At 40.2% G+C, this 26053-nt stretch overlaps 1 protein-coding gene across 7 annotated transcripts in view; it reads left to right on the top strand.

Moving 5' to 3' along the window:
• DLC1 (DLC1 Rho GTPase activating protein) overlaps positions 1-25774 on the top strand; it is a 258906-nt gene extending 233132 nt beyond the window's left edge. For 3 of the 7 annotated variants that reach the window (XM_018069504.2, XM_018069496.2, XM_025894726.1), the window contains 13 exons: positions 2725-2806; positions 9880-9943; positions 12718-14144; positions 15194-15370; positions 17253-17412; positions 17634-17832; positions 19035-19037; positions 20142-20355; positions 20765-20879; positions 21798-22019; positions 22695-22912; positions 23078-23251; positions 23821-25774. In XM_018069504.2, the coding sequence (XP_017924993.1) occupies positions 2725-2806; positions 9880-9943; positions 12718-14144; positions 15194-15370; positions 17253-17412; positions 17634-17832; positions 19035-19037; positions 20142-20355; positions 20765-20879; positions 21798-22019; positions 22695-22912; positions 23078-23251; positions 23821-23941 (3176 nt within the window). In that variant the 3' untranslated portion in view covers positions 23942-25774. Of the gene's footprint in view, positions 1-2724; positions 2807-9879; positions 9944-12717; positions 14145-15193; positions 15371-17252; positions 17413-17633; positions 17833-19034; positions 19038-20141; positions 20356-20764; positions 20880-21797; positions 22020-22694; positions 22913-23077; positions 23252-23820 lie in introns of those variants that run through there. The other 4 variants (XM_018069510.2, XM_018069516.1, XM_025894727.2 and 1 more) reach the window with 2 other exon arrangements.
• The last annotated feature ends 279 nt before the right edge of the window (positions 25775-26053 follow it).

Below are 26053 nucleotides of genomic sequence, written 5' to 3'. Positions count from 1 at the left end.
ATATAAAGGTAAGCACTGTGGTACATTCCCTCTAGTTAAAACACAAATGAATGTAATCATCCACTGCTACAAGACCAGTCTTGGAGAAATACAAAAGCTGTGTCCAGCTCCACTGGCCAGCTCTCCTCATGGGGCAGTGATAGGAGATTCTGCGTATGCATAGGTGCATCTGTATGCCTCATGATTCCCAAGTCCTGTGTTTTTTTCCAGAACAATTGGCTTTGGTGTTAGACACAGGCTCACTGTGAAGGGAAAAAGAACATACAAGCTGCTGTTGCACAGATGTGCAGCTCCTCAGAGAGACTGCTGCCTTCTGCAGTCACTTGTCCTTCTGTAGGATGGATTCACTTTGCACGTCTGCTCAATTAAAACTGTTGTCTTCACTGCCTCTAACCTACTAGGAATTTGCAGTTTTGGCATACAGTTCTCACACTCTGATGCAGAGTAACATATGGAAGCTTGTTTTAAAGTGTAACGTCCTTTTATATATGTATACTATTTTTCAGAATTTGCCACCCACACCATTTAAAATTACTTGCATTATAGTAAAATTATTGTGCTCTCTTAACTGCCTCTTCATTTTTACAAAATAAACTCCAGCTGCTGCTTGTGAGAATGAGCATAGAAAGTTCATTATTTACAGTGAATAACTGTTGAAAATTACAGCAAATGCTGAGCTGACTTTCTTGAAAAATGATCTTGTTGAGCTTTGATTTGCAGCTGCATTGGCAATATGAGATGATAATAGCACTTTCAAAAGCAGTACTTGGCAAAACTTTTCTTCACCTCCAGAAATTAAATTTCCTTCTTCCTTTCTTCCTTTTTTCTCTTTTTTTTTTTTGTGCTAATGTAGATGCAAAGATTTTCTTGGGATGCAGAGCTGGAAGTGTACTTCCACTCTTTGTTATAACTGGGAACAAAACTCTCAGCTGAATATGGGGGCTCGTGGGTTTCTTATTATCCTGAGCTGTAAGTCCTGTTACAAATTACTTGCATTCAGAAAGTATGTGGTAACCTGCAGTTACCATTGTTCTACCTAGAGATTCAAAACTTATATGAAGTTTCTAACATATGACCATGTCCTGTCTAACATCAAAAGGATCACAGGAGTGAAAGAGGTGAGAGCAAGGCCAGCCATACCCATTGAAAAGACAGCTGTCCTTACATGAAAACAATATACCATTGTCCTTTGCAAGCAGCAACAGCAACAACAAAACCAGCAACAGCATGGATTAAGACTTGTGCAGACTATCAAATTCTTCCAAGTCACCTCTCTCACTTAAGTTCTCCCATGTGTTTTCTTGTGGGCTTTCTAAGATGCTGACTTTCTCAGTGCAAAAACTTACATCAACACTGCTGAAAAATACCAGTTGAATGCACTCAGTCTCCTTACTTGCACTTTTGACATAAAATAGCGAAGGGGAAACTTATGAATCAATTGGGTATAGTATAACAGTTCAGAGAAGTTGCCCATATAGAGTGCTCCCACACAGTGCATATTTAAAATGGAGATTAACTGATGAACCTTTGCCAGTTGCTTTGCTAAGACTGCAGTTTTCTGTAGAAAAGACAGAATTCCTTGCATTTTGCGGATTATTTCATAATTTGTTTATTCCTGAGGCAATTGTGGAAACTGCAGATATTCCAGCCCTGGAAGTCTTCAAGACCAGATTGGATAGGTCTTCGAGCAACCTGGTCTAGTGGAAGGTGTCCCTGTCCATAGCAGGGGGCTTGGAACTAGATGAACTTTAAGGTCTCTTCCAACCCAAACCATTCTGTGAAAATCAGGACATATAAATTCATTTGAGATATTTTATGTTGGTGTAGAAAATACCTTTCTAGAAATTAACATCAGTCTTATAATCATTCCAACTCCTTCTTTCCCATTCTCTGGAAATTAAAAAATTTGTAGATAATTACTTGGACAAGGAAAATTATGTGCAACTGCAACAGTATATTCATAGACTGGCCTTGTATTTCTGTGGACCCTGAACAACCAGAGACTTTGGGTGGGAGTTTTAGTTGTGCAAGGAATGCCAGATCAGGACCCATATGACAGTCAGGAATCTGTGGAGGACAGTAAATAATATATATGTGGTTGCTGCTTCAGAGCTGTAGTAAATTTTCAGCTCTCTGCCAGCATTGTTTCATCCCCCTCATTCTCCTAGTTGTTTACCTAAATAATCTCCTAAGGAAAGGAGGTAGTATGGGCTCCACGCTGCTTGGCTTGCTTTCATTTCAATCCTTATCTCATTAATGTTGTAACAGTGTCAAACTTTTAAATAGCTTGATTAATAGCCAAGGAGATCAGGGTTGAGTTTTTTTCATTCTTTCACAGAGTTTTAGCATTTACTGACCTTTTGTCTTTAATATGAGATATTAGTACTTTGATGGAGATTGCATATTTATTTTAAATAAAGCTAACCTGAGTTAGATTATACTTACATTTGAAGCTTGTGTTTGCCTCTTTCCCCCCCACTGTTTCATCACTGCTTTGCTCATTTTTCCTCCATTCTGTGTATAGACTTTCAGTTACCAAATCTTGTCAAAAATGTGTACGTGAAAAGGAAGCACCTCTGGCATTTGAGGTGATAGCATGTGTTTACCTAAGAAGTGCCAATCATTGGCATTTTGATGAGCTCAGCTGGAGGCAGCTGGTTGTTTGAAATAACATACCGCTGGGAAAAAGTGTCATTTTGATTCCATCTCTCTCCTTTCCTACAGATCTCCTTTTTCCAATTGACATCGCTCTAGTCAAGCGAGAGCATGACTTTCTGGACAGAGATGCTATTGAAGCATTATGCAGGTAGGTGAATAAAAATCACACTGCATTTTGAAACAAAACCCTTCCTGTGTAATAGAAAGTACCTAGAAAAAGCCCAATAAAAAAAGCATACAAAAGTATGTGGTTTTCTTGAGAATAATATACTGGGCTAAGTAATGTTTGGGAATCTTATTTAAAAGAAAGTTAGAAGGAGAGTGGCCAGAGTCTTTGTGACAGAGATTTCATAGGCATAATTTTTATTATTCTTCTTTTTTTGCTTCTAATTTGCAAACTAGTTAGGCATGTGAAAGCAGAACTATAAACAAAAAGCTATAGCCATCTGCACATACAACTGCAGCACCCATTCCCACACAGGAATTGGGTTTTGGAAGCAGTATTAGCAAAGCGATACTGGTGCACTCTCCTTTCTTACCTTGGTGAGCAACCATGTATACAAACAATATTCTATTATACAAACCCTCATGCTGGCTTCAGTGCATCACCTTGTATAATGCAGGTGTGACTGAAAGTGATAATGTAAGCCAATCTAATAATTTATCACTGCTGTAAAGATTGGCCTACCCTTAGCCTCCCATTAACTTATCCTTGTTGTTTATAGGCTCATTCCACAAACTTATTCACCCCACAAGAAGAGTCTTGATAGTCCTTTGCTGGGTTAGTAAATTAAATCAGTGGAAAAGTATAATAAACTTCAGAGGAGGTGCGAAGGATGGGGCAGGGTCCCACAGCCAGCTGCAGGGGCAGAAGGGATTTGTAGAGAAAAAGAGGGAGCAAGACTTGCTGGTGTGTGGCAGGATGTTTTTTACAGAACCACAGCCTCAGCATTACTAGTTTTGTCATAAAAGTAATTACAATGTCTTCATCTGACATCATCTAACATTAACCCATCCATCAGTTATCTTCTGTAGAGCGAGTCTGCAATCTTAAATGGGAAAAAAAAAAGCTTTAACTTTTCATGTCTCCTATTACTTAGAAATAAGTGCAGTTTTATGCCTCTGTCCTTCAGTATGGCAGCTTTCCAAACTGCCTGCAAAATGAATGCTTTTGGATACTGCATGCATGTTGTCTGCAACTCTAAATGTCAGTAATTCTAATGAATTACAAAATCCTTTTAAGAACAGCTTTAAGTTTATAGTGCTCTCATGCCATCACTGCCATACTTGGAAGGGAAAGAGAGGGACTGGAATTTAGAGTTCCTCAGAAATATTTACAAGATTTTCAAACTAAGAAAACAGATTTGTTGTCCAGTCATTAGGAGGGGAAAAATCTCTTTAATATTAAATTCACATTCAAGATGTGCCATGCTCAAGTGTGGGACACCTGTTCCACTGATGTTTAAATGTGATGCATTGGTCTGCTTATTCGTGTGTCCTGGAACTTGTGAAGTCGTTGAACAGAAAGTAGAGCAATGTGAATAAATGCTGGTTCCCAGAAATGTGGTCTTCCCTTGTCAGGAAAACAAAAAACAGTGAAACCAGAGTATTTTGGATTTGCTGCTCACCTGCAAGAATACTTCTTAACCTGGGATTATTTAATTATATGGGGGGAAAAAGGTAGCAGATTGTTTCTCACTGGTGAAAGTAACAGTGTGCCCTCATATCTCTATGAGACTTGCTGCTAGTGTGATGCATAAAAGCAGTTAGCACTTTTTCTGAACATAGAGGACAGTAAAAAGATCTGTGTCCAATGGAAGTCTACATTGCAAGTCTTCTTAGAAGGGTGAGAAAACCAAAATTATATATGTATATAGTTGTTTCGTGAACATAGAAAGTCTGTAATAAGGCTGCTAATTGTAAAAGAACCACTTTCATCTTCAAATTGTTTTCTGTGTAATATGCATAAGAAACTGTCAGTCTTGAGACAAGCTACCACTGTAGCTTGAGACAAAAGATTGTGTCATTCTGAAGCCTGTGGCTTATACATCAGAGTTATCTTTTACAAGGTAGCTTTAAAACTGACCCTAAAGTTTCTCCAAAAACATTGAGATTCCCACCTCAAAATGAAACTGAAGCAATTCAGTTAATCGTGTCAGATGTCTGAATTTGGCCCTTTACCATTTGTGTTAGACAAAAGCAGTACATTACCACATTTCCACCTTTAGACTTTTTTTTTTCCACACCTCCTTGTTTAATTTTGCAAAGCTCATTAAAAAACATGGGGAAGCACATACTTTGGAATGCTGCCTTTCTGCCTGCAGCCTGGGTTTATTTTGACTCATGCTATGGTCAGTGTGTAAACAGTAAAGGGTTTACTCAGTAAAAGAACTGTTTCACAACCTTAGGTCTATCACTGTTTCTTGACTGAAAATCAGAATAGTTTGGGAGTTGTTTGCACTTTCAGCACAGAGCTAAATGAGCAGTGTACTGAGTGGATGGTAACAAAATAGTAAGTGGCCTGTGCTGAGAATCTGCTTTTCTGTATAACAACAGGCAGTGTTCTGCCAGCAGTTCTAATTACCTTGTTCTGATTACTGTATGTGAAAAAACTGTTTTAAAAAGACTATAGAAATCACAGTGACAGGGATTTCTTTTTTAAGTTTGAAGCATTTTAGATGATAGTTTACATCTGAATAGTATTGTTAATTATTATTTCATACTTTTATTAATGTACGTAAGAAAATTAACGTAACTTTAAAACCAACTTATTAGTAAATGTTTTGCCAGATTCCTTTCTAAATGGAAACAGTATCAATATCCCCCCATTAAGTTTTTTATGGAAGAATTTCAAGTGAAAAGCAGCTTGAGGCTTGAATTAAAGAGATAGCATATGGCACTCTGTAACAGTAGAAGACAGATGGTTAAGAAATGTCATTTATTGATCTTACAATGAAATGTAGGGTTAAAAACATGAGAGTGATGACCCTATTTTAAGTTTCTAGGATGTTTCCGGTAGTGACTGTGCAAACCACTGCTAGCCTTGATTTCATAAGACTTTATGTAGATTAATGACTGGGAATTTTTCTCTGAAGGATAACTGGCTGCATCATGTGCTGATGAAACTAAGTACTGAAACATGCTTCTGTCCTAGAAGTTGTTACTAAGTACAAAATACATAGCAAACCATGATGGAAATCCTCTTTAATCTCCTTATACATAGCTAGAAAACTGCCACAGTATATACACGAGAGGTTTCTTAAGTCTTTTATCATCAGGACTTCTCACCCAAGAAATCAATCGTAATGTATTTGCATGAGCAGCGTTCACTGCTCATATAATTTCATTTGTGGAGAGTTGGCCTCCTTTGCAGGTTAGAATATGAAGATGAACCTCAGGAGCCAACGTAGAGGCTGTCCAGTGAGACAAGAAAGCCCTTGTATCATTAGTTAGTTACAGGTATGATGGAGCTGGAATTTACCCTATAAGAGAAAATTACAAGTTTAAGTTCATCAACCTCTTTAGAGGTAGATCATACAGTTGGTACATGGGGTGAGAATTTCTCCTGTTAATGAGAACAAAATTAATTGCCCAGGGTTATATCCAACATACCACTGACTAGTACCTAGGTTAAAAAAAAGATTTCACATCATAAGCTCATATTTTAATGTAGAAGTTATCTGTTCACACTTTAGTTTTTTGTAGTGAATGTCTTGTTCAGGCTGCATTTCTTAAGAGAAGTTTGGACTACACTAGTTTGGCCATTTCTGAGGAGAAGACTGGGAAAAATGCATCATTTACTCATTTCTGAGAGAAGCTCCAGTGCCTTATGTTTTGGGTGCGGCAGGTTCAGGCTTCCAGTGTAATTGTCACTCAGGGCTGATATGGGCCAGTCTCAACTCGGGGTCTGGGACTGAGAGGCAGGCCCTGCTGCATCAGTCACCCTCAGGAGGAAGGGTTTTGTAGAGTCCGAGTGAAGAAGCCTGGGTAGGAGTACAGTGAGAGTGAGGAAAAGTGATGTCTTGGAGATAGAATGCTCCATGGGAGTAAGATACCATCTGGATGTGAAGATGTATAGAGAGAGGGCTGACTCAAAGGCATTTGTCTAAATGATGGGAAAGAATATTATCTTGTCATCCAGACAGTCATCTAGAAAGTGGCCAGGGTAGGAGGCATTGTTGAAATTGAGACTGAGACAGCCAGACGGTAAAACAGCTCTAACTGCTGTCTGCAGCAATCCTGCCCCGTCCCTCCATCTCCCATCTTGTCTTCAGGAAGGTGTCCTTGAGACAGGTTTGGACAGAATAAGACAGAGCTAAAGAATGAGGCAGGCCTGCTGAATGTCAGTAGGGAAATGATAAGTTGAATTTATACCTGGGAATGGAATTACTAAAGGAGAAGGTCCAGAGCCAGAAGAGAAAATTGTGGTTCATTGAAAAGCATCAATTTGATGAGATCTGTAGAAAATGAATTTGTGAATATGTGCTTTAAAAGTATTGCAAAGGTTAATTACGGTTGGATAGGTAAATCTCATCCTGGCAATGCCTAAATTCTGTAATCTTAGCTTTGCAGACTCGCTAATGTGCTTGGAAGGCAATTTTGCATCTTGCACTGCATTTTCAGTGATTTATGGTTCAAGAACCTGGGCACTGCTGAATTTGAGCAGAAGTTGAAGCAGAATGTGTGATGTATATAATGAAAGTTGAAGACTTGAGGCAATTTCTGCAGAGCATCTAGATTTTAAAGGGGAAACTGTCAGATGTGTAACAGAGACTAGTTGCGTCACTGCTATTGTATTTGACTTCACTCATGGGGGTTTACCTTATCTTACCTTCATACTAATTTTTGTGAGATGTGTACTGGGAGATCTTTTTTCTTAAATACCCTCTGTGGAAACAGAGGTCTTTGCTCTATGTTTTTCCAGCTATTTCAGGGGTTTATTTGAGTAGGAGGAAAGTCTGGGGATGTAATCTCTGTGAAATCAGAGATTGTCTTTATTAGCGGTCAGACAGGCTGGAGCTAGATAAAGCCTGATCCAGGGATTCAGTGATAACTTCTCTCTGCATAAGTCAAAGGTTGCAACACTGTGAAATTTGTAAATTATTTCACAATGTAGAACTGAAGGCAGTTTAATATTCCCTGGTCTTGAGGTCCAAGAGTTTGAGAGGAGAACATGGTTATAGCAAAGAGAGGGAGACAGCTTTCTGATGCTGCAGGGCCTCTTGGAAAAAAAAACAAATCAGTTTTGTTGTGTAGCACATAGATGGGACATTTACCCTTCATCTGCACTGTAAATACTATTCCTCTGAAATTCACTGGACATGTGCGGGTGCATGTACTCACCAGCTGCAACCAGCAAGACTGAGCCTTTTGCCTTCTCAAGTCAGAGCAAAGATGAAAATAGAGAGATCTGCATAACTTTTCTAACCTGCCACTGCCCTACTGTTTGACCCATGGCATTTCTTCCTGTTTCTCTTCTTTTCTGCTGTGTTGTGGCTGGGTCTAATTATAGATCAAACTGCCTTTTCTTTTTCACTTCATGACTGCTGCAAAAGCATCAGTAGGAGCTTTCCCATTTTCTTTGATGACTTCAGGATCAAGCCCTGTGTAAATACCATCTGCAACCAATCCCATGCATAAAAGACGAGGGAAAAGAGAAGAAACTAGTAATTCATCCTCTGTGCACGCATTAAAGTTACAAGTTTCATGAATCTGAAGCAACAGGCCAAGTCAGCATTTCTTTTTTTGTTGTTGTTTTAGTTTTTCAAAACTGCAGATACAGTCTCTTCTTTACACTTTGCTCAAATGAATTATCATGTGAAAATTACATAACTTACTTTGGAATTAATTAGTCTTTTTAAAGCTGCTGTTGAATTTAGCTGTGGTCCACTTGAAGGAAAAGAGCGGCCCTGCTCTTCTGCCTCTTCCCTGCACACACAACTCTTCACGTAGCTCTGGGGACTGACCTGGGGGAAATTCAACCCCAACAAATATCGAAAGATTAGTTTTCAGTTTGGTTAGTCTCCTCATGCTACCAACAGTACAGCCTCATGAGTGGAAGTATTGACATGGGGGACTAAACCATCACTTCCATGAAGCTGCTGCTTCAGCTTTTCTGCCTTCTGCATCGTGCCCAGCCTGTTTCTACCCTTTGCCTTGCCATAGCACCAGTATTTCTTTAACCACACTTTACCAGTACAGGTTTTAGCTGAACCATGTCCCAGTGTAGCAGTTTTGGGGAAGGCAAGGGTGTGGAGAAGGGCAGGAGACCACAGCAGCCTGCACTTAGCTGGGCCTAACCTGCCATGGAACTATGTGATGAACAGTGCCAAGTTTTGCTCTGCTTTAAGCTGTCTGTGCTCAGTCCTGCACAGTGAGCAGCTGGGACAGAAGTGAGAAGAAAGATTTTTTTGTTTGTTTGTTTTAGGGGTACCAGATCATTAGCTCACTGAGGAACAGAGGAATCCTTATGTGAATTCATACAGTACTTCAAGATATGCATCCAGACTGCTATCACATTTCACAATGAGTCTGGTTAACTGTTGTCTCTGCAGCAATTTATTTTGGTTTAAATTTTAGTCCTTCAGAAAAAATATTTTTATGTATAAAAGAACCTTACAATTTAGAAAGGAAAAATCAGCTCTGTGTTTTGGTGGTTTGTTTTTTAAACCAGCAAGTTGTCTTGTCCCAGGACTGTACTGAAAATAATCATTGTTCAAAAACAGAATAGACAGCTAATAAGTCTAAAATAAGTTTTCCTCTGGGAAGTTTTAGCTTAGAAAGTACAATGTTAAAGCAGCATGATTTTTTAATACAGTCGCATGTATACAGTGTCGAATAAGAAGCCGTTTCTGTTATTTTCAGTTTGTCAAGGTCGGTTGTTTAAGGGTTCAGATGTTTGCTATTTAGAACAAATGTAATTATTACAATTCATAGGATGTGATGCACTTCTCAACTTAGTCTAAGTTTCCATTAACTTCTCTTTACTTTGGTTCAGGTAATTGTGACAAGCAGTCATCTATTCCTCCTTCTGAAGTTAGAGTACAGCCAAATGTAATGGGTTAATAGTTAAGTACAATTAGGGCTCTAATTGAAACTCTCCTTGTGGCTATTTGTATGCAGAGCAGTTTGGGGACAGCCTTAACAAAAGCTTTGAACTGGAATAGCCTGTGTCAAAACACTGGAGTGTTCTCTTAATATGGTTTCATTTGCTCTTTGCAGGCGCTTAAATACTTTAAACAAATGTGCAGTGATGAAGCTAGAAATTAGTCCCCACAGGAAAAGGGTAAGTTCATTTAACATCTTCTGTTACAGCATTGTGCATTAATAAAACTGAAAAAAAAAAACCCATCTAGCAGATTGCTTAGCTGCAGTTTAGGATAACACCTGAGTAGAACCTGGCAAGGACACACAGTAAAAACTCTGCTTACGTTTGTTTTTGTGTTCTTACTGTGAAAACTGCAGGGCTTGTCTGTGGATAAAGGTTATTTATCTAGCAAACTTTTCCTCGGGATGCTGCTTCCAGTCTGAAAGGCACTGGGCTTCTCTGCCTGCCAATGAGGTTGTCTGTGTTGTAGCCTATTGCCTGCACTCAAGTAGGATTTTAAAAGCAGGCTTGATGGCCACGATGAGCTCACCTTAATGTTAGAACACCGTCTTTGACGTCATCTGCAGTTTCAGTTCTCTGCCATCATGTTAGAATTGTATTATTTTATTTTATTATGATATAAACAGGATCATTTAGACTGTGCTTGGCCTGCAAACGAAAACTGGGCATATTGTTTCCTTTCCAATATATTTACACAATAGAACAGCTACCTTTTTAGAAAGTTTGCATGTTTCCAAGGAGCTCAGCAGGAATTAAAAGTGTTTGCTGAATCTTCAGGATCCCTGTGGAGCATGGTGAGAAATAAGAGAGCATCTACTGTAATTTCAGTAAGGTAGTGCTGACAGAAAGCTAAGTTGTTGGGGTTAGCAAGTAAGGTACCAATCAATAGCTGTCTTAAAACTATGTGTGTGTCCTAGGAGGGATCAGTAATTGATACCATCCCCTGGGATATGACAACTGCAGATAAAGATGACTAAGGCAATACAATGCTGCCCTACCCTTAACAAGAATGCATACAAATGCTCTGAGGTTGTTTACCAGGAATTAATCCCCTCTTTCCCTATCTGTTTGTGGTATGTTGGGAACAGCATCCAAGCTCCAGAAGATAACACTCTGAGGCGGCATATGTAGGAACTCCTTAAAAGTAGGGGGAGACAGCTGGATTGGCATTTATGACTGCCAGAAGATTTCTCATTCCTGAACCTTTATAACACTGGAATGATCAGTATTGATGTTAAGAGGTCAGACCAGACCTGACTTCAGGTCCAAACCTCAGATCTTCTGGAGTCTGGGTGTTACCTTTTGTTTCAGTCCTTCTTGGTTTTCGTTCACCACTGATGTTCTGGCAGATGGATTTGGATTCTATTCCCTTTTGTTGTTGGAGCCAATTAAATCAGTACTTAGCCTTTAAAGCTCTTTAACACTAGGGGAAGATTGTGCTGGCAGAAGCATATATTTCTTTATGTTTGCGCTGAGTTGTTTGCAAATTAAGATCACCTTTTTTTTTTTCCAATTAAATCACATTCACCACCAAACCATCATTATTACCCACTGGCAGTTTCAGGTGACTTTTTTCCTCCTGAAAACTTTAAATAAGAAAGCAGGGGTTTTTTTCGTTTGTTTGTTTTTATGTCATGGACATAAGTAGTTTGTAGTAGTGGGGAAACAAAGAAAATTATGCTTACTCTGTGTCTTGTTTATTTGGTCATAAAAAATAAATACACTATATCACTTTTTTTCATGAGTTAATATTCTATTTAAAAGAAAAACTACGATATGATCAGGATCTAAAATATGCATATATAAAATACTTGATATATGAATAATTTACTTGTTTTTCAGAGAAGAAATGTTTGTATTCCTGGCACACAAATAGTTACAGTTCAGAGATTGCATGTGTGTTTGTTTTTAAATTAAAGCAAATTAAACAAATGAAGTGAAATTCAAGGAGCTGGGTGGCAATTAGTGTTCCCTACTTTGAACACCAAAGGTTATTTTGTGGCTTCATGGTATCATATTAAAATTTCTTCATTGTTTTATTCTTCCAACGTGAAATTTTCCAGATACATGGAAGACCAAATACGTCAAGGTCATTCCCTGTCAGTATTTAGATGAAAAGATTGTAGGCGTAAGTGATGTGTGTGTAATTGTACTCTAAGCATTACTCATACATCAAACATGTTATTTACAATTTACTTATGTGCTATACTGTCAGTGAGCTCTTGCTGCTCACTATCTACAAGTGTTAAAGTTTGCCTGAAGCGAGGCTGAAGTAGAGACTTCACAGAACATTCTTAAAATGTTAGCTGATAGTCTGTGGGAGGAAGAGTGGACCAGGTAAGAGCCTGGAGCCATCACACTCTTGCAGTGCAAGAGCTTCCTTTGCTGTCTCATTAGTCACAGTGAGGAGGCTGTTTAGACTTCCCAAATGGGTAAGGAATTAAGCCACTACAATTCAGAATGTATGAGAAACATCTCATAATTGCAAAGAGGAGTATAAACATATAGCCACTATCAACAGAGTGAAACTTTGGAGAGAGTCCAGAGGCACCCCAACCCCTGACTGACTCCAGTGTAAAATTTTATGCATGTCAGGAATTTCCATTGGTGTGTGGGCTATCCACTGTGACCAATTAATTAAAAGTATATGGATACTACGGTTTTTAGAAAAGAGCGATTTAAAGCAGATTGTGTTGTTTCTTTTTTTGAAGGGTATATCTTTTGTATTTAAAAACTGTTAAAATATGTTGCCTGTACCATGTTATCTTTTCCCATGGAAGGCTTTATGGCCTAATCTTCCTCTCCCTGAAGTAAAAGACTGTTTTCACTTTAAATTCAGTGAGAACAAGGTCATGTTTAAAGCAGTTCAGTGGACATTGTATTTAAATGCAACTGCCTTTGCTGTTTGAGCAGTTTGCAAGCAGTACTTTCAGGATTCTTCTTCTTTGCAGAGTGAAGATTCAGATGAAGATGAACCTTGTGCAATAAGTGGCAAATGGACTTTTCAGAGGGACAGCAAGAGGTGGTCGAGGCTTGAAGAGTTTGATGTGTTCCCTCCAAAACCAGACTTGAATATCCCCTCCCCGGAAGCTCCTCACCTTACTAATGCAGCAAGCCGGGAGAGCGTGCTCACAGACCTCAGCGAACGCCAGGAAGTGGCTTCTATTCTGAGCATCAGCAGCACCAGCAGCCACCAACCAACCCTGCAGAGCGAGGCATCTACTACCAGGACAAATTCTGTTGTGAGCGTTTGTTCATCGAGCAATTTTGTAACCAACGATGACTCATTCAGCAGCCTGCCCTCACCCAGGGAACTGAATAGCTTCAGCTTCAATACAAAAGCCAATGAGAAGAACACCAAGTCCAAAACAAAGAGCCTGCTCAAGAGAATGGAGAGCCTAAAAATCAAGAGTTCTCACCATGGCAAGAGCAAAGCTCCTTCAAAGCTTGGGCTGATAATTAGTGGGCCCATCCTACAAGAGGGTATCAATGAAGATAAACTGAAACAGCTTAACTGCGTGGAGATTTCTGCCCTCAACGGCAATCACATCAGCTTCCCTATGGTACGAAAGAGGAGTGTCTCCAATTCCACCCAGACCAGCAGCAGCAGCAGCCAGTCTGAGACAAGCAGTGCCGTCAGCACACCCAGTCCTGTCACACGAACACGCAGCCTCAGTGCGTACAATAAAAGGGTGGGCATGTACCTGGAAGGCTTTGACCCCTTCAACCAGTCAACGTTCAGCGATGTGATGGAGCAGAACTTCAAGAACCGGGGCAGTTTTGCAGAAGACACCGTGTTTTTTATCCCTGAGGATCATAAGCCCGGCACTTTTCCCAAAGCACTCTCCAACGGCAACTTCTCCCCGACAGAAAGCAACACCCCTGTGAACTGGAGGACAGGGAGTTTCCATGGACATGGCCACCTCACCCTTCGGAGGGAAAACAGTGGCGACAGTTCCAAAGAGCTAGGCATGGGGAAAAGGCGTAACTCCTCCAGTTCAGTGAGCAGCCGCCTGAGCATTTACGACAACGTGCCAGGATCAATCCTGTATTCCAGTGCAAGCGACCTGGCCGACCTCGAAAATGAAGACATATTCCCAGAACTAGATGACATCCTGTACCATGTCAAAGGGATGCAGAGAATAGTAAACCAGTGGTCAGAGAAGTTTTCAGACGAAGGGGACTCTGACTCAGCTCTCGACTCCATCTCCCCATGTCCTTCCTCTCCAAAGCAGATCCACCTCGATGTAGATAATGATCGAACAACACCAAGTGACCTTGACAGTACAGGGAATTCACTGAATGAAACGGAAGAGCCCACGGGGATCCAGGACAGGAGGGACTCTGGGGTGGGCGCATCGCTGACGCGGTCCAGCAGGTGAGATCACAACCCAAGTGGCTCTATAGTAGCTGCACCACACTCAGTTAAAGGTTCAAGCACTCACAGGCTGTTCCCATTGCTTCCCAAAACAATTACAGGCAAGGGAAGTATTTGTGCAACACTTTGTGATTCCCACATTTCATAGCTGTATGTTTGTATGTTCAGCCTGAGTCGTCATTGAAAAAGCAATGTTGAGGTGGTCTGGGGGGACAATAATTCTTTAACCTGAAATGGTGTGTAGGAAGGGAGGGCCATCAAGTAATATTAATCACTTTTTAAGTTGGCTAGGAGAACCAAGAGTAAGTATGGTCTGGTTTGTGTCAGTGTGTAGTAAAAGCCTTGTCTTTTAGACTGTTTCAAAAAATTGAATGTTTCAGTAACAGGCTGTTTCTAGTAGCATGCTAGGGCATTAAATGTGTAGGGAAAATAAGGCTCACTTACTTTCTCTAGATGGCTGTAGCACAGTGGGATTTCCAATGACTTCCAGTTTCTGCTGGGATTTTGGATGGATGACTCTATTTTGTATTGTAGTAGGGCAAGGAGTTGAATTCTTTCTAGCTTTGTTTCCCATTCTCCTTTAAAAGTGGTGCAAATCATGTAGGGCCTGGTTTCTGCTGTCATTTAGTCATCTACAGCTGCTCGTATAACTTAATGGGACTTTTAGGAGTCCTTAGTTCCTCCTCGATGTGTCTTAAAAATTCATGCCATTTTTTCTTAATGGAGTTTTTAGATTCCCACTGCCATAATACTGCAAGGGCTTTGGGAAAAGGGTATTGGAGCTCTTAGAGGATATCTGATAGAGCAAGACCATGTAGCTAGCACCAAGCTGTGGGTCAGCTCAGTGTGCGCATTCCCACCTGAAGCACCTGCATGTGCTGCATCACTGGGTGAAGCAGAGATGCTGCCGGCTGATGTCTTTGAAATCTAAAAAGAATGTGACCGCCAAGGGCAGGGAGCTCAGCAGTACATTTGCAGTAATTCCCGCGCGTGTCTTGCAGAGATGTTTCAGTAACCTGTCCTTGCTTTGTCTCCCATCTTCTCCACAGGCACAAGCTGAGGTGGCACAGCTTCCAGAGCTCCCACCGGCCCAGCCTCAGCTCAGCATCACTGCAGATCAACTGCCAGTCCGTGGCACAGATGAACCTGCTGCAGAAGTACTCGCTCCTGAAGCTGACTGCTCTCCTGGAGAAGTACACGCCTTCCAACAAGCATGGTTTCAGCTGGTAAGGACACAGTGCTGTGTATAGAGGCCTATCATATGAGCGTGACAGTTGTGCTTATCCCAAGCAACTTTTGGAAAGATGCAATTAATCCCTCCATCCCTCTTTTTCCATATTTGCACTTTATCTTCCAGCCCATGCTGTGATTTCTGGTTTTCTAAGACAGGGATAAAATCACTAACCTTTTATGTAAGTGTAATCTTATTAGGTTTGGGAAGTGTGTTTATAGGGGGCATGTGAGAGAAAAAAAGCAATGAAGTACAGACCAGCATTCTGAGCAGGAAAATGTCCACTATCTATAGCAAAAGAAGGACTACTTGTTTATTGAGTCAGTTAGCAAGCAGTGGCACAAATTGCAGTTGATCTTAATACGCTTGCTTTTCTTCAGCTATGTTAAAATATTTGCATTACTTTCTTTAAGTAATTATGTAATTAAATAATACAAATTTTCTTTAATTCTGTTATCTCATGAGCCAAAATCTGTCTCCCCTTTTTAAGGCAGTTAGCTTGCCAAAGAGATGGAGAGAAAAAGAAAGGTTGGAGAACCACAGAGTTCTTTGTAGGCAGCAATTTTTGGTGTGGCCAGGTGTTTGTAACTCAGTTGAATATTTTTTGTTGGAAGAATGAAATAGAAAGCTCTTTTATTATTGTATCTGCAGTACAGCCCGTGTAACCTTCAGGATGAAAAGGAGCAAATAAAATTTTTCTTGTCCCTACCACAGGCCAGCCTCCTCCCTTCCCCAGGAGTCATAGAGAGTATTTAGCTTCAGCATCAAAGTACCTCCTGTTCAAAGGCTGTTATTATGTCAGTCTTTCTAAATACAGAAGTTGTTTGTTCTGAAAGACAGAAATAAGTATTGACCAGTTATCCCTGCATGCTTCAGATTCTCAGTGGAGATCGCAATGTGTTTTTTCACATTCCATTGGCATGTTTTTTGACAAAGCAAGTATTATTCATACATGTATCAATAATGCCCTAAACTTAACTATACAGCAGTACAAATTGGTTCTGTTTTACTATATAACAGATTTGTCAGCTGTAAATCCAATGCAGCATTTGTATAGCTGTACTGTACGTTGAAATGTTAAATAGGTCTCCCTGTTTTCCAGTGCTACTGTGTCCTATTAGTTGTTGCACTGGATGCTAGCTTTCCTTCCTGTTTAGGAAAATGATCTCAATATTTTCACATTTTAATGTCTTTTTTTCCCTTTACGAAACCAATTAAGTCATTCTTTTGTATATAGTAACTTTTTCCTTGGAGTCATAGGCAGATGGAAAGGCCTCTCAATGAAACTGGAATGGGAGGTGGGGGTAGCAAAAGTCACTGGCTGACAAGGAGGGGGGTCCCTCAAAGGGGTTGTTTATAGAGTTGAAGTTTTTAGCTGACAAACTCAAATGTATTACATCAGTTTCCTGCTGTTCTGCACACTGGTGGGTGGTGGACCCAGTTTGAGGACTTTGCAGAACAAGTAGTTGACATACAAAAGCTCATTGTTCAAATGCCCATCTTTCCCGAAAGCTAAAGAAGCAGTGTTATAAGGGGTCACTGACCACAGGATTTATTTTGACTTTCTTGCAATTCGATCTGGCCCCTGCAGTTTTACCCTGTAGCTTTCATCCTACTAATATTGATGGAGTAGCACCACATTAATACTTAGAGCCAGCATACTGCCCCAAATGTCAAGCCTTTCTCTTAGAGAAACTGTTTTCTATCCTCTCCCCATTCTCAGCCCTGAGTGGATTAGATAATTTAGAGTGTCACTATTTTTCATGTTACTTTAAGTGTTTCACTTATTTTCACTGCTTTCTGAATTACTGGAAATACAGAAGATAAATGGTCAACGGAGGTTTAATTTAATTTTGTCATTCCCTTTTCTTAAACAGGGCAGTACCAAAATTTATGAAAAGAATAAAGGTGCCAGATTATAGAGACCGAAATGTCTTTGGAGTACCGCTGCAAGTCAACGTCCAGCGCACAGGGCAGCCTCTTCCACAGAGCATTCAGCAAGCCATGCGGTACCTCCGCAACCACTGTCTGGATCAGGTGAGTTTTGCTGTACTCTCATCCCACACACATGCAGCTTTCCATTGATTTTTACTGTTCCTGGGTCAGACTGAAAAAAGACTCAAAACAGGACAAAATAGATAATGTGAGGAAAGCTTACCACGAAATTAGAACCTGTACATAAGAAGCTAAAGACCATGCTTACCTTTCAGATTTGCTGGACTCACTGTAAATGTATTTACTTTTATATGTATATTTAGGTTGGACTGTTTAGGAAGTCTGGAGTCAAATCAAGAATTCAGGCTTTGCGTCAGATGAATGAGAGTTCCACAGACAGTGTCAACTACGAAGGCCAGTCTGCCTATGATGTAGCAGACATGTTAAAGCAATTCTTCCGTGATCTCCCTGAGCCTCTCATGACCAACAAACTCTCTGAGACCTTCTTACAGATATACCAATGTAAGTCATAAGATTTCTGCAGCAGATGGCAAATAGTCATTTGTGTAGCAAGGGTGGAACTTTGTAACACTGCTTCTCTGGGCACTACACGTGTTGCGTTTCTCCAGCAAGTTACAGTTCAGGGTGCCTCATAAGGAATGGATTTTTTTATATTGTAGTTGTATAAAAATTTATAGTAAAAGTTCTTTTCATTTCACCTTTCTCTCTAGTTTGGGAATAAATGCAAATCCTCCATCACTTGCTCTATTTCTTCTCTTCCTTGAGCATACTTGATATTATGGTTTGAAAATAAGCCATATCTGATATGGCTAAGTAAACAAACAGAGCAAACACTGGATGAACAGAGTTTGAGGCTTTTGAGGGGATTGGCAAGGCTGCCAAAAAATTTCTGTTTTCTTATGGTTCATATTCTTCTATTCTTCACCACAACTGCTTAAAACAGCTTCTAAGCTGTAAGCTTTTCTGTTACTCACTTGTAGCTGCTTTACCCATAGGTACCATAAACAGAAAGTGCTTAGAGTAAATCACATAAAGAATAGAGTTTATCAATGCTTGTGAAAAAATAATCAATCCTTCTGAGATGGCATGTTCAACTCAACAAGGGAGGCACTCTTGTGAGCTAGATAAATTGAGTTCTGTATAGGTGGTAATTTTGTGCTGGATCTTTTCAAACAACATACTGTCTTTCAGAAGTTTTTTTCAACATTGTTTCATTGGGAATATTATCACTTTATGAAATGACCAAAAGTGAATTAATGTTTGGTGACCAGAACCAAAGCTTTTTGAAGCATTCATGGGGGTCCAAACTGACTGATGCACTATGGGCATCTTACCAGTCCTGTGGTTTCTCTTTCTAACACCACCCCAGCTCTCTCCCCATGTGTTCTTCCCGTGGTAGTACAGCTATGACAGAACTTACTGCAAAAACACCTTCTTTGAGTCCTTGCTGTATTGTGTGCCTTCCTTATGATGAGGGTTATAAAAAACATTACAGGAACTTCCTTCACAGCTCTGTAGGTAGAGGTGACAGTTTAAAAAGAAACTGTGCATGCATTTTTTGTATGTTTGGATTCCCAAGCAGGTTTATGTAGAAAATTAATCAGACTCTCCGCTCCCATGTATATTAAACAACAGCTCTGGGGGTTAGAGGCAAAAAAGTTTGACACAGCATTGCAGCAGTATCTGTTCCTTTCCTTTTGCAGGCGGTAGGTCTGAGGAATCCCCAGAGATGGTTGGGAAGTATTATCTCTGTGTAAAGCAAAGAGCCTTAAAACTGCTGTAAATTTTGCTTCCCTTCAAAGGACAAAATTTCCTTTTGCTTTGGTGCTGTGCTCCAGGCTGCACACTGGAATTGTCTGCACGTGCCTTACATTTGCTTTGAGCTGATTGAGGAGAGTGCATGGAGAACGGTGGATTTTTGCTTAAAACTGCTTTCTAAACTCACCTGCTAGCCTTATAAATTTGCTGAAGCCCAAAGCAAATACCAATTAAATATCTGGGTAGCACCACATGTATTTCAAGACATGCAGTGAGGGTGGCGGGGTGCTAATGAAGATATAAATGCTCCAGGACTCAGACTCTGATGTTGTCTTCAGAGGTGGCTTATTGGAAATCCCTTCATAAGAAGCAGATCTGGTCTGGGTTATTTCATTTTTGTTCCCCTCAAGTTGGGAGGAGAAAGCCTTACATAAAGACACACGTCAAATTTTTCCAATGGCTGTTTGTTGTTCGTAACCAAGGAGCTGTTTAATGGTATGGGACTTCACAGCGTTGACTTTCTTTTTCCACTGCATGACTTTGAATGATCTGCTCAATAAAGTAACCCTCTGTGTTTGGTAAAGCACTTTCTGCATATTTTATGACATCACTGTTGAAAAGGTTTGCTAGCCAGGTTTATTTAATTAACTTACCTATTCTAAAATGCATTCAGGTTTTAAGTTTCTTTGCAAGCCAAAGAATTTCTAAATTGGCTGGACTGTGTTTGCTTGTTCCCTGCCTGACTCCAGGCTTCTGTCATTTTAGTGCATCTGCGGGAGCATGTAGCTGTTGAACCTAAATCTAAAATTAACTCTGGCCTAGGCACAGCTTCCTCTTGCTTGCATTTCTTGTGAGGCAGGAAATAGCTGAGGGTAGTTAAACTAGTGGGTTGAAGAAAATTCCTTCATGTTTCCTACAAATGGTATGCATCCTGAAGGAAATCACTTCAAACTAGAGTCAAATATTTGAAGCTGGAGTTTGCTTTGGGATGTATTCATGCTGTGTGTGTGGAAAATCAATGGGCTGATGAGAGAATTCCTAATATTATGCAGATGTGCCAAAGGATCAGCGTCTCCAGGCTATCAAGGCTGCCATTATGCTTTTACCTGATGAGAACAGGGAGGTCCTCCAGATTCTTCTCTATTTCCTGAGTGATGTCACAGCTGCAGTGAAGGAAAACCAGATGACACCAACAAACCTGGCCGTCTGCTTAGCACCTTCCCTCTTCCACTTGAACACTCTCAAAAGAGAGAATTCTTCCCCAAGGTATGTCTCTGGGGAGCAGGACTCACTGCTGATGGTCCCGTACTACAGCTAACAGTGATGTGCAACAGGCACGGTCTAGCATTGACCCTACCAGCTGTGATCACCTTGGACACCTCGGGGGCAACAGGTGTAGAATGGTTATGGGATCCTGCCTTTTGCTGGAGATTGGTTACAATATAATAAAACTCATAAGAAGATAAAAAACAGGGGTGGGGGAGGGAATTCCAAAGAAAGGGTTCAGAGAGATTAGCAAGAGAAGTTGACAACACCATGCCAATATTTAGTCCCAGGTAGCACTGCTCTAAATCACCAGTAGATTAGGGAATCTTAATGTTTTCTTACCAAGCATGTCTCTTGCTCTACATTAAATAACTAGATATGCGTGTTTGTCTTTTTTTCCCCTGTGAAGGGTGATGCAGAGAAAACCAAGCCTGGGAAAACCCGATCAAAAGGACCTAAATGAAAATCTGGCTGCAACCCAAGGGCTAGCTCATATGATTGCTGAATGCAAGAAGCTCTTTCAGGTAAAACACCTGTTTGCAAAACTGATGGGTGAAATATTGGCCAACATGTCTTAGATCTGCTGTATAATGGAAAGCCAGGAATGTCTCTTTATTTTAATGAATGTCTCTTTATTTTAATACGTGATAAATAGCTTTTAAAAAAAACTTTGCATCCTGATCTGTGTGCATACATGAATTAGAAATAGTGCCAGAAGAAAAGGAAGTTGTTCTGTTGTCACTGGTGCTCTAAAATCATGAGGCAGTTGTGGGGTTTATCACAATTTTATTGCCCCCAAGCTACATTTGAAATACATTTTCAAGCTTTTATTATGCAGCCATGAGTGTCTGTGAACCTCAGCTCTAATTACAAAGCAAGAAGCTATTTCCAGGAATTTCAGTGCTCATATTGTACTTAAATTCCCAAGAGGTAGCAAGGCAGGCCACAAAAGCATCCTGGAACATGACACTGTCAAACCATAGGCTGAAGGGTCTGTAGGAACTAAAGCATGCTCCCTCTAGGGCCTGGGATGGAGAACCAGACAAGTCTCAAGTCCTGGTTTTCCTCACTGTCATCAAAGCTTTTCAGAGCCCTCAACTGAAGACGTGCCTGTCTCTTTTCTTGCGGCTGACAACTGATCCCTCCTTCCTTCAGTTTGCAGGATAAACTGCTGTGGGAATGAATCTAGTTGTGTAGCAAAGGGGGATACTCTAGAGAATAAAATAAGACACCCATAAAAGAGAGACTAATTTGAGTTAAATCAAATCACAAACTTAATTTTGGCATTTCTTCACACTGAGTGCTTAACCTGACACATACGCAACCCATCACTTACAAAACTAGCATACCCATCTTTCTGTGGCTATTGAACTGCTAGACTAACTCAGTGACATGGGGAGAGAGAGCTGCAGGAGGATTATTTCACCCTTTTCACCCCTCAGATACCTGAAGAAATGAGCAGGGGTCGGAACTCGTACACAGAGCAGGACCTGCGTCCCCTCAGCCTGGAGGAGCTCCGGGGCGGCAGCAGCAACACCGAGCCCTCTGACTACCACTGCTACCTCCAGGACTGCGTGGATGACTTGCTCAAAGAGATGAAGGAGAAGTTTAAAGGCTGGGTCAGCTGCTCCACCTCAGAGCAAGCAGAGCTGGCCTACAAGAAGGTATGCACCCTGTCATTCTCGCCACAGCTCTGGTTTTTAGCTCACTTTTGACACAGGATATTACAGAAGGTTCAGTGCACATCTTTACGTTGCAGATAGATTTAAGGAAAAAACCTCTTAATCTTTTGACGCAGTTGCACACCATCTAAAAACAACATGTCTTTCAGCAGTAGTCAGCTGACATGCACTGATTTGTGTTCTTCTGTTTATCCAGCCCAGGAATGTTCACTGTATTGAATTTACTTGTCTTTACTCACATGCAGAGCCTTAACAAGCTGAGTGAGGCCTCCAAGCACTGTCACTATACAGGCAGTAGGAAAGAAGTTTCTGAGCTCTAATCTTGCATAGCTCAGAGCTCGCACAGGGAGAAGTGTTTCAATCAGAATTTTAAAAAACAAGCTTGGAAAATTAGGATATTTTTCTGTAGCATCACAATTTAATGGGGGCCCATACTGGAGTATATAACTGTAACTTAAAAATAACGTGGACATCAGTGTGCAGATGCCTTTGGCTGTTTGGAAAACAAACCTTAGTCTGAGCTTATGCCAAGCTTAGTACAATATGTACATATATGTGTGTGTGTATTCAATTTTCTGTATTTAGCCAAAACTAAAATAGAAAGGAAAAGAAAATGTAAGGAAGAGCAAAACTGAGGACTCCACTAATTTTCCCCAGGTATGCGAAGGTCCTCCACTCCGATTATGGAAAACTACCATTGAAATCCCAGCTACACCAGAGGACGTTTTAAATCGTTTACTCAAAGAGCAGCATCTTTGGGATGAAGATCTTATAGAGTCAAAAGTAATCGAACCTTTGGATAGCCAGACAGATATATACCAGTATGTCCAGAACAGCATGGCACCTCACCCAGCCAGGGACTTCGTAGTCTTAAGGTAAGACTTTCACGCGCGATGATGTTTATATCCTACACAGCCTTACCTATTTCTTTATAATGTAAGTTATGTTGGTAAATATCAATTTTTTGCCTTATTTGAAGTCAGATGTCTGAATTACTGTTTGTCAAATATAAGACTTTTGTTTTTCTTCTTTTTTCTTAGAACATGGAGGACAAACTTCCCCAAAGGAGCATGTGTGCTTCTAGCAACCTCAGTGGACCACGACCGTGCTCCAGTGGCAGGTGTTAGAGTCAATGTGCTCCTGTCTAGGTATCTGATTGAGCCCTGCGGGTCAGGAAAATCCAAACTTACCTACATGTGCAGAATTGATTTAAGGTAGGAATTTCCACTTTATCCTTTGGTGGTGGTAACTTTTCTTGTATAGTTTCAACGCGGTCAGTGGACAATTTTGATGATTCAACAGACTTTAGCTTGGCCAGTAGTACACACTTCTCAAAGGTATGCAAATGCTGAGAAGCATTTACTGAGTATGCATTTGCTGAGAAGCAAATGTCTCTGAGATGTCACAGAAAATTGGCTTCAGTGCACATCTAGCAGCAGGTGTGGTTTGTGGCATTAGAAGCCTCTAGTATGTGCTCCACTATCTTTATTGGTATATAACCCCACCCCTTCCTCTTACAGTCATATTTGGATGCAAGGACATGTTAATTTTAATATTAAGCTAGTAAAGAGGACCAAACTTCTCATAATTTTTCCTCACTGTGGCAGAGTTGTTTTGAGCAAGTCTATGTATTAATAAGGCTGAGCTGAGCAGTGGGTAGTACTAAAAAGATTTCTTAGTTGGGCATTTTTTAACCAGCTAGATATGTATTTGATTCTGACTAAGAAAATGCATGCAAAGTTACTGGTACCTACCTCATTGTGACTTTTTCTCCACGCAACAGGGGCCACATGCCAGACTGGTACACCAAGTCTTTTGGGCACTTGTGTGCATCCGAAGTTGTTAAGATACGAGACTCTTTTAGTCATCAGAGTCCTGAGAGCAAGGAAATAAAATCCAGGTGACTACTGAAGAGGAACAGCCATGAGCTCCACACCTCAGCAATGTAGACATTACCCAAAACTGAGACTCATCGGCTGCAGACTGGACTGTGTACCATCTGCAGGTCATGTCATGAAGGGATGACAGCGTGAGAACTTGACTGTGAGCATTACTATAGGACTGTGGCCATACCATACACTTTAAAGCTGCTTCCTGTCTGTATAAGGTCTATAGTGTAGGCCTCGACTGGAATACATAAGAGGACTGTGCAAAAAATAAAAAATTAAAAAAAAAATGAACTATTAGTGGTTTGAATTGCTTCTGAGAAGCAAATGTCTTTAAATACAAAATATATTATGAAATATGGTGAAGGCTTATCATTCCCATGTGAAATACTTAGCTTTATGTACATACTCATGTCATTTTATTTGTAGTGCATTGAGGGACTGGTGTATCCACTGGAATAGTTGGTACTCTTCAATGTGTTCTCACTGAGATAAGCAGAGAAAGGTTTGCACAAAGATTAAAGTGTGAATGAGTGTGTTAATGGTTGAAAGGATAGAAGAAGTTGAATTTGAAATGTGTCTGGTACACTGATAGGCAACCAGAATGGATTTTAGTATGCTGGATACAGTTAAACCTAGATTGAGACTCCTCTGTGGACTAGGAGTGGCCATCCTTCCCATGTGCCAGTTCTGCATTTTTCTCAACTCTAACCTTGTTAAAAACCCTAGCAGATGTTACAGGAGGCTTGCTTTGGCTACTGTTCACTCTTTATCCAGATGAACTCTTAAGAGTGATGAGCAATTCTATAGCAAATCTAAGAAAATACACTTCTGAGCAATGTAGCAGCTTAGAAATGTCTATGCAATGGTGAGGAAAGGCAATAACATCAGTTGATAATTTGCCAAAAAATGTTCATTGCTTTTACTGCTACCTGCATTAACTGTAAGTCTTTTAATGAGCTTTTATATATTTAACTATATTCTAAAGGCTCAAGAGGAAGAAGTCAACACTGGAGTTATGGTGCTGGGAGGTGGCAGGACTCCTGCAGTAGCAGCTGGGGTGACTTGGCTAGGGAGAATCACACAAACTCTCTCCTTACTCACCCTCCTTCGTCCATTTTCCTAAAAGCTGCATGTTAACATGAACAGAACCTGGATGTGAGCAATTTGGAGGGTTATGTTTGGGGACAGAAAGGAGGATGCCATTTTTTCTTGGATTTTGTTGTGTTTTAAACCCTTTGGGATATTTCCCCCTCCTTGAGAATCAACTTGTATGAACTGCAGGAAGTCCCGAGGTCCTCTGGAAAGGTGTCTTTCTGTAGGTTTTACTGTAAAGGTAAAGACTTGGTTTTGAGATGCAGTATTAAGTGATAAATGTATTTTGTGGCTAAGGTATGAATGAGTTGCAAGATGGAATCTTGACTGAGACTTTGTTACCATTGTCAGTATTATTTTAAGCTTTTTGATGAAGATTTTTGTATAATGGCAGATAATGTAGTACTTCCAGTAACAATGTTCCTCATGAGTAGGAAACTCTTGTATATTCCTCTACATCAAACACTTTTGAATTTGTAAAATTGTATGTTGTACATACCATTTTATTGTAAACATGTATACTTGCCCACAGTGTACTGTCAAACATAGATTAAGCATGATAAAGACTATTTAAAATATACCTGTATTTATACCTCAGATATTCTTTTTGGGATTTTGTACCTCAAGTATGTTTTCTATTGTAAATGTGCTTTACATGACTATGATCTACATGAGAGAAAGGAAAATGTTTAACTTGCTATAGATGTCTGTACAGAGTATACTCAATAAGTGCACTATTAAATGTTTAAAATTGGAGATGCATAATGAGTTTTATTTTAATCTGCATTCTTCCTTCTGCTCTTTTACCCAAAGGATGAGGTGTTTTTCTTACATTCATTTCATGCTACAGCCAACTGCATGGCTACTCCCGCTGTCTCCCAGGCTGATATTTTGAGTATTGTTAAGGGCAGGTACCAAAGCAACTTCAAAATTTTTGGAAGACAAGACTGCACAATGACAGACAACTGGACAGGAATATTCCCCACTCAATAGCTTCGTATATTTAAAAATAAGAAGAAACTTTTGGTTTATTGC

The sequence above is a fragment of the Manacus vitellinus genome, unplaced genomic scaffold, assembly GCF_001715985.3.
Source record: "Manacus vitellinus isolate BGI_N305 unplaced genomic scaffold, ASM171598v3 scaffold_0_pilon, whole genome shotgun sequence".
NCBI classification, from domain to species: Eukaryota; Metazoa; Chordata; class Aves; order Passeriformes; family Pipridae; genus Manacus; species Manacus vitellinus.
The sequence above is the reverse complement of the archived record's forward strand: the minus strand, read 5'-3'. Positions and strand labels throughout refer to the sequence as shown.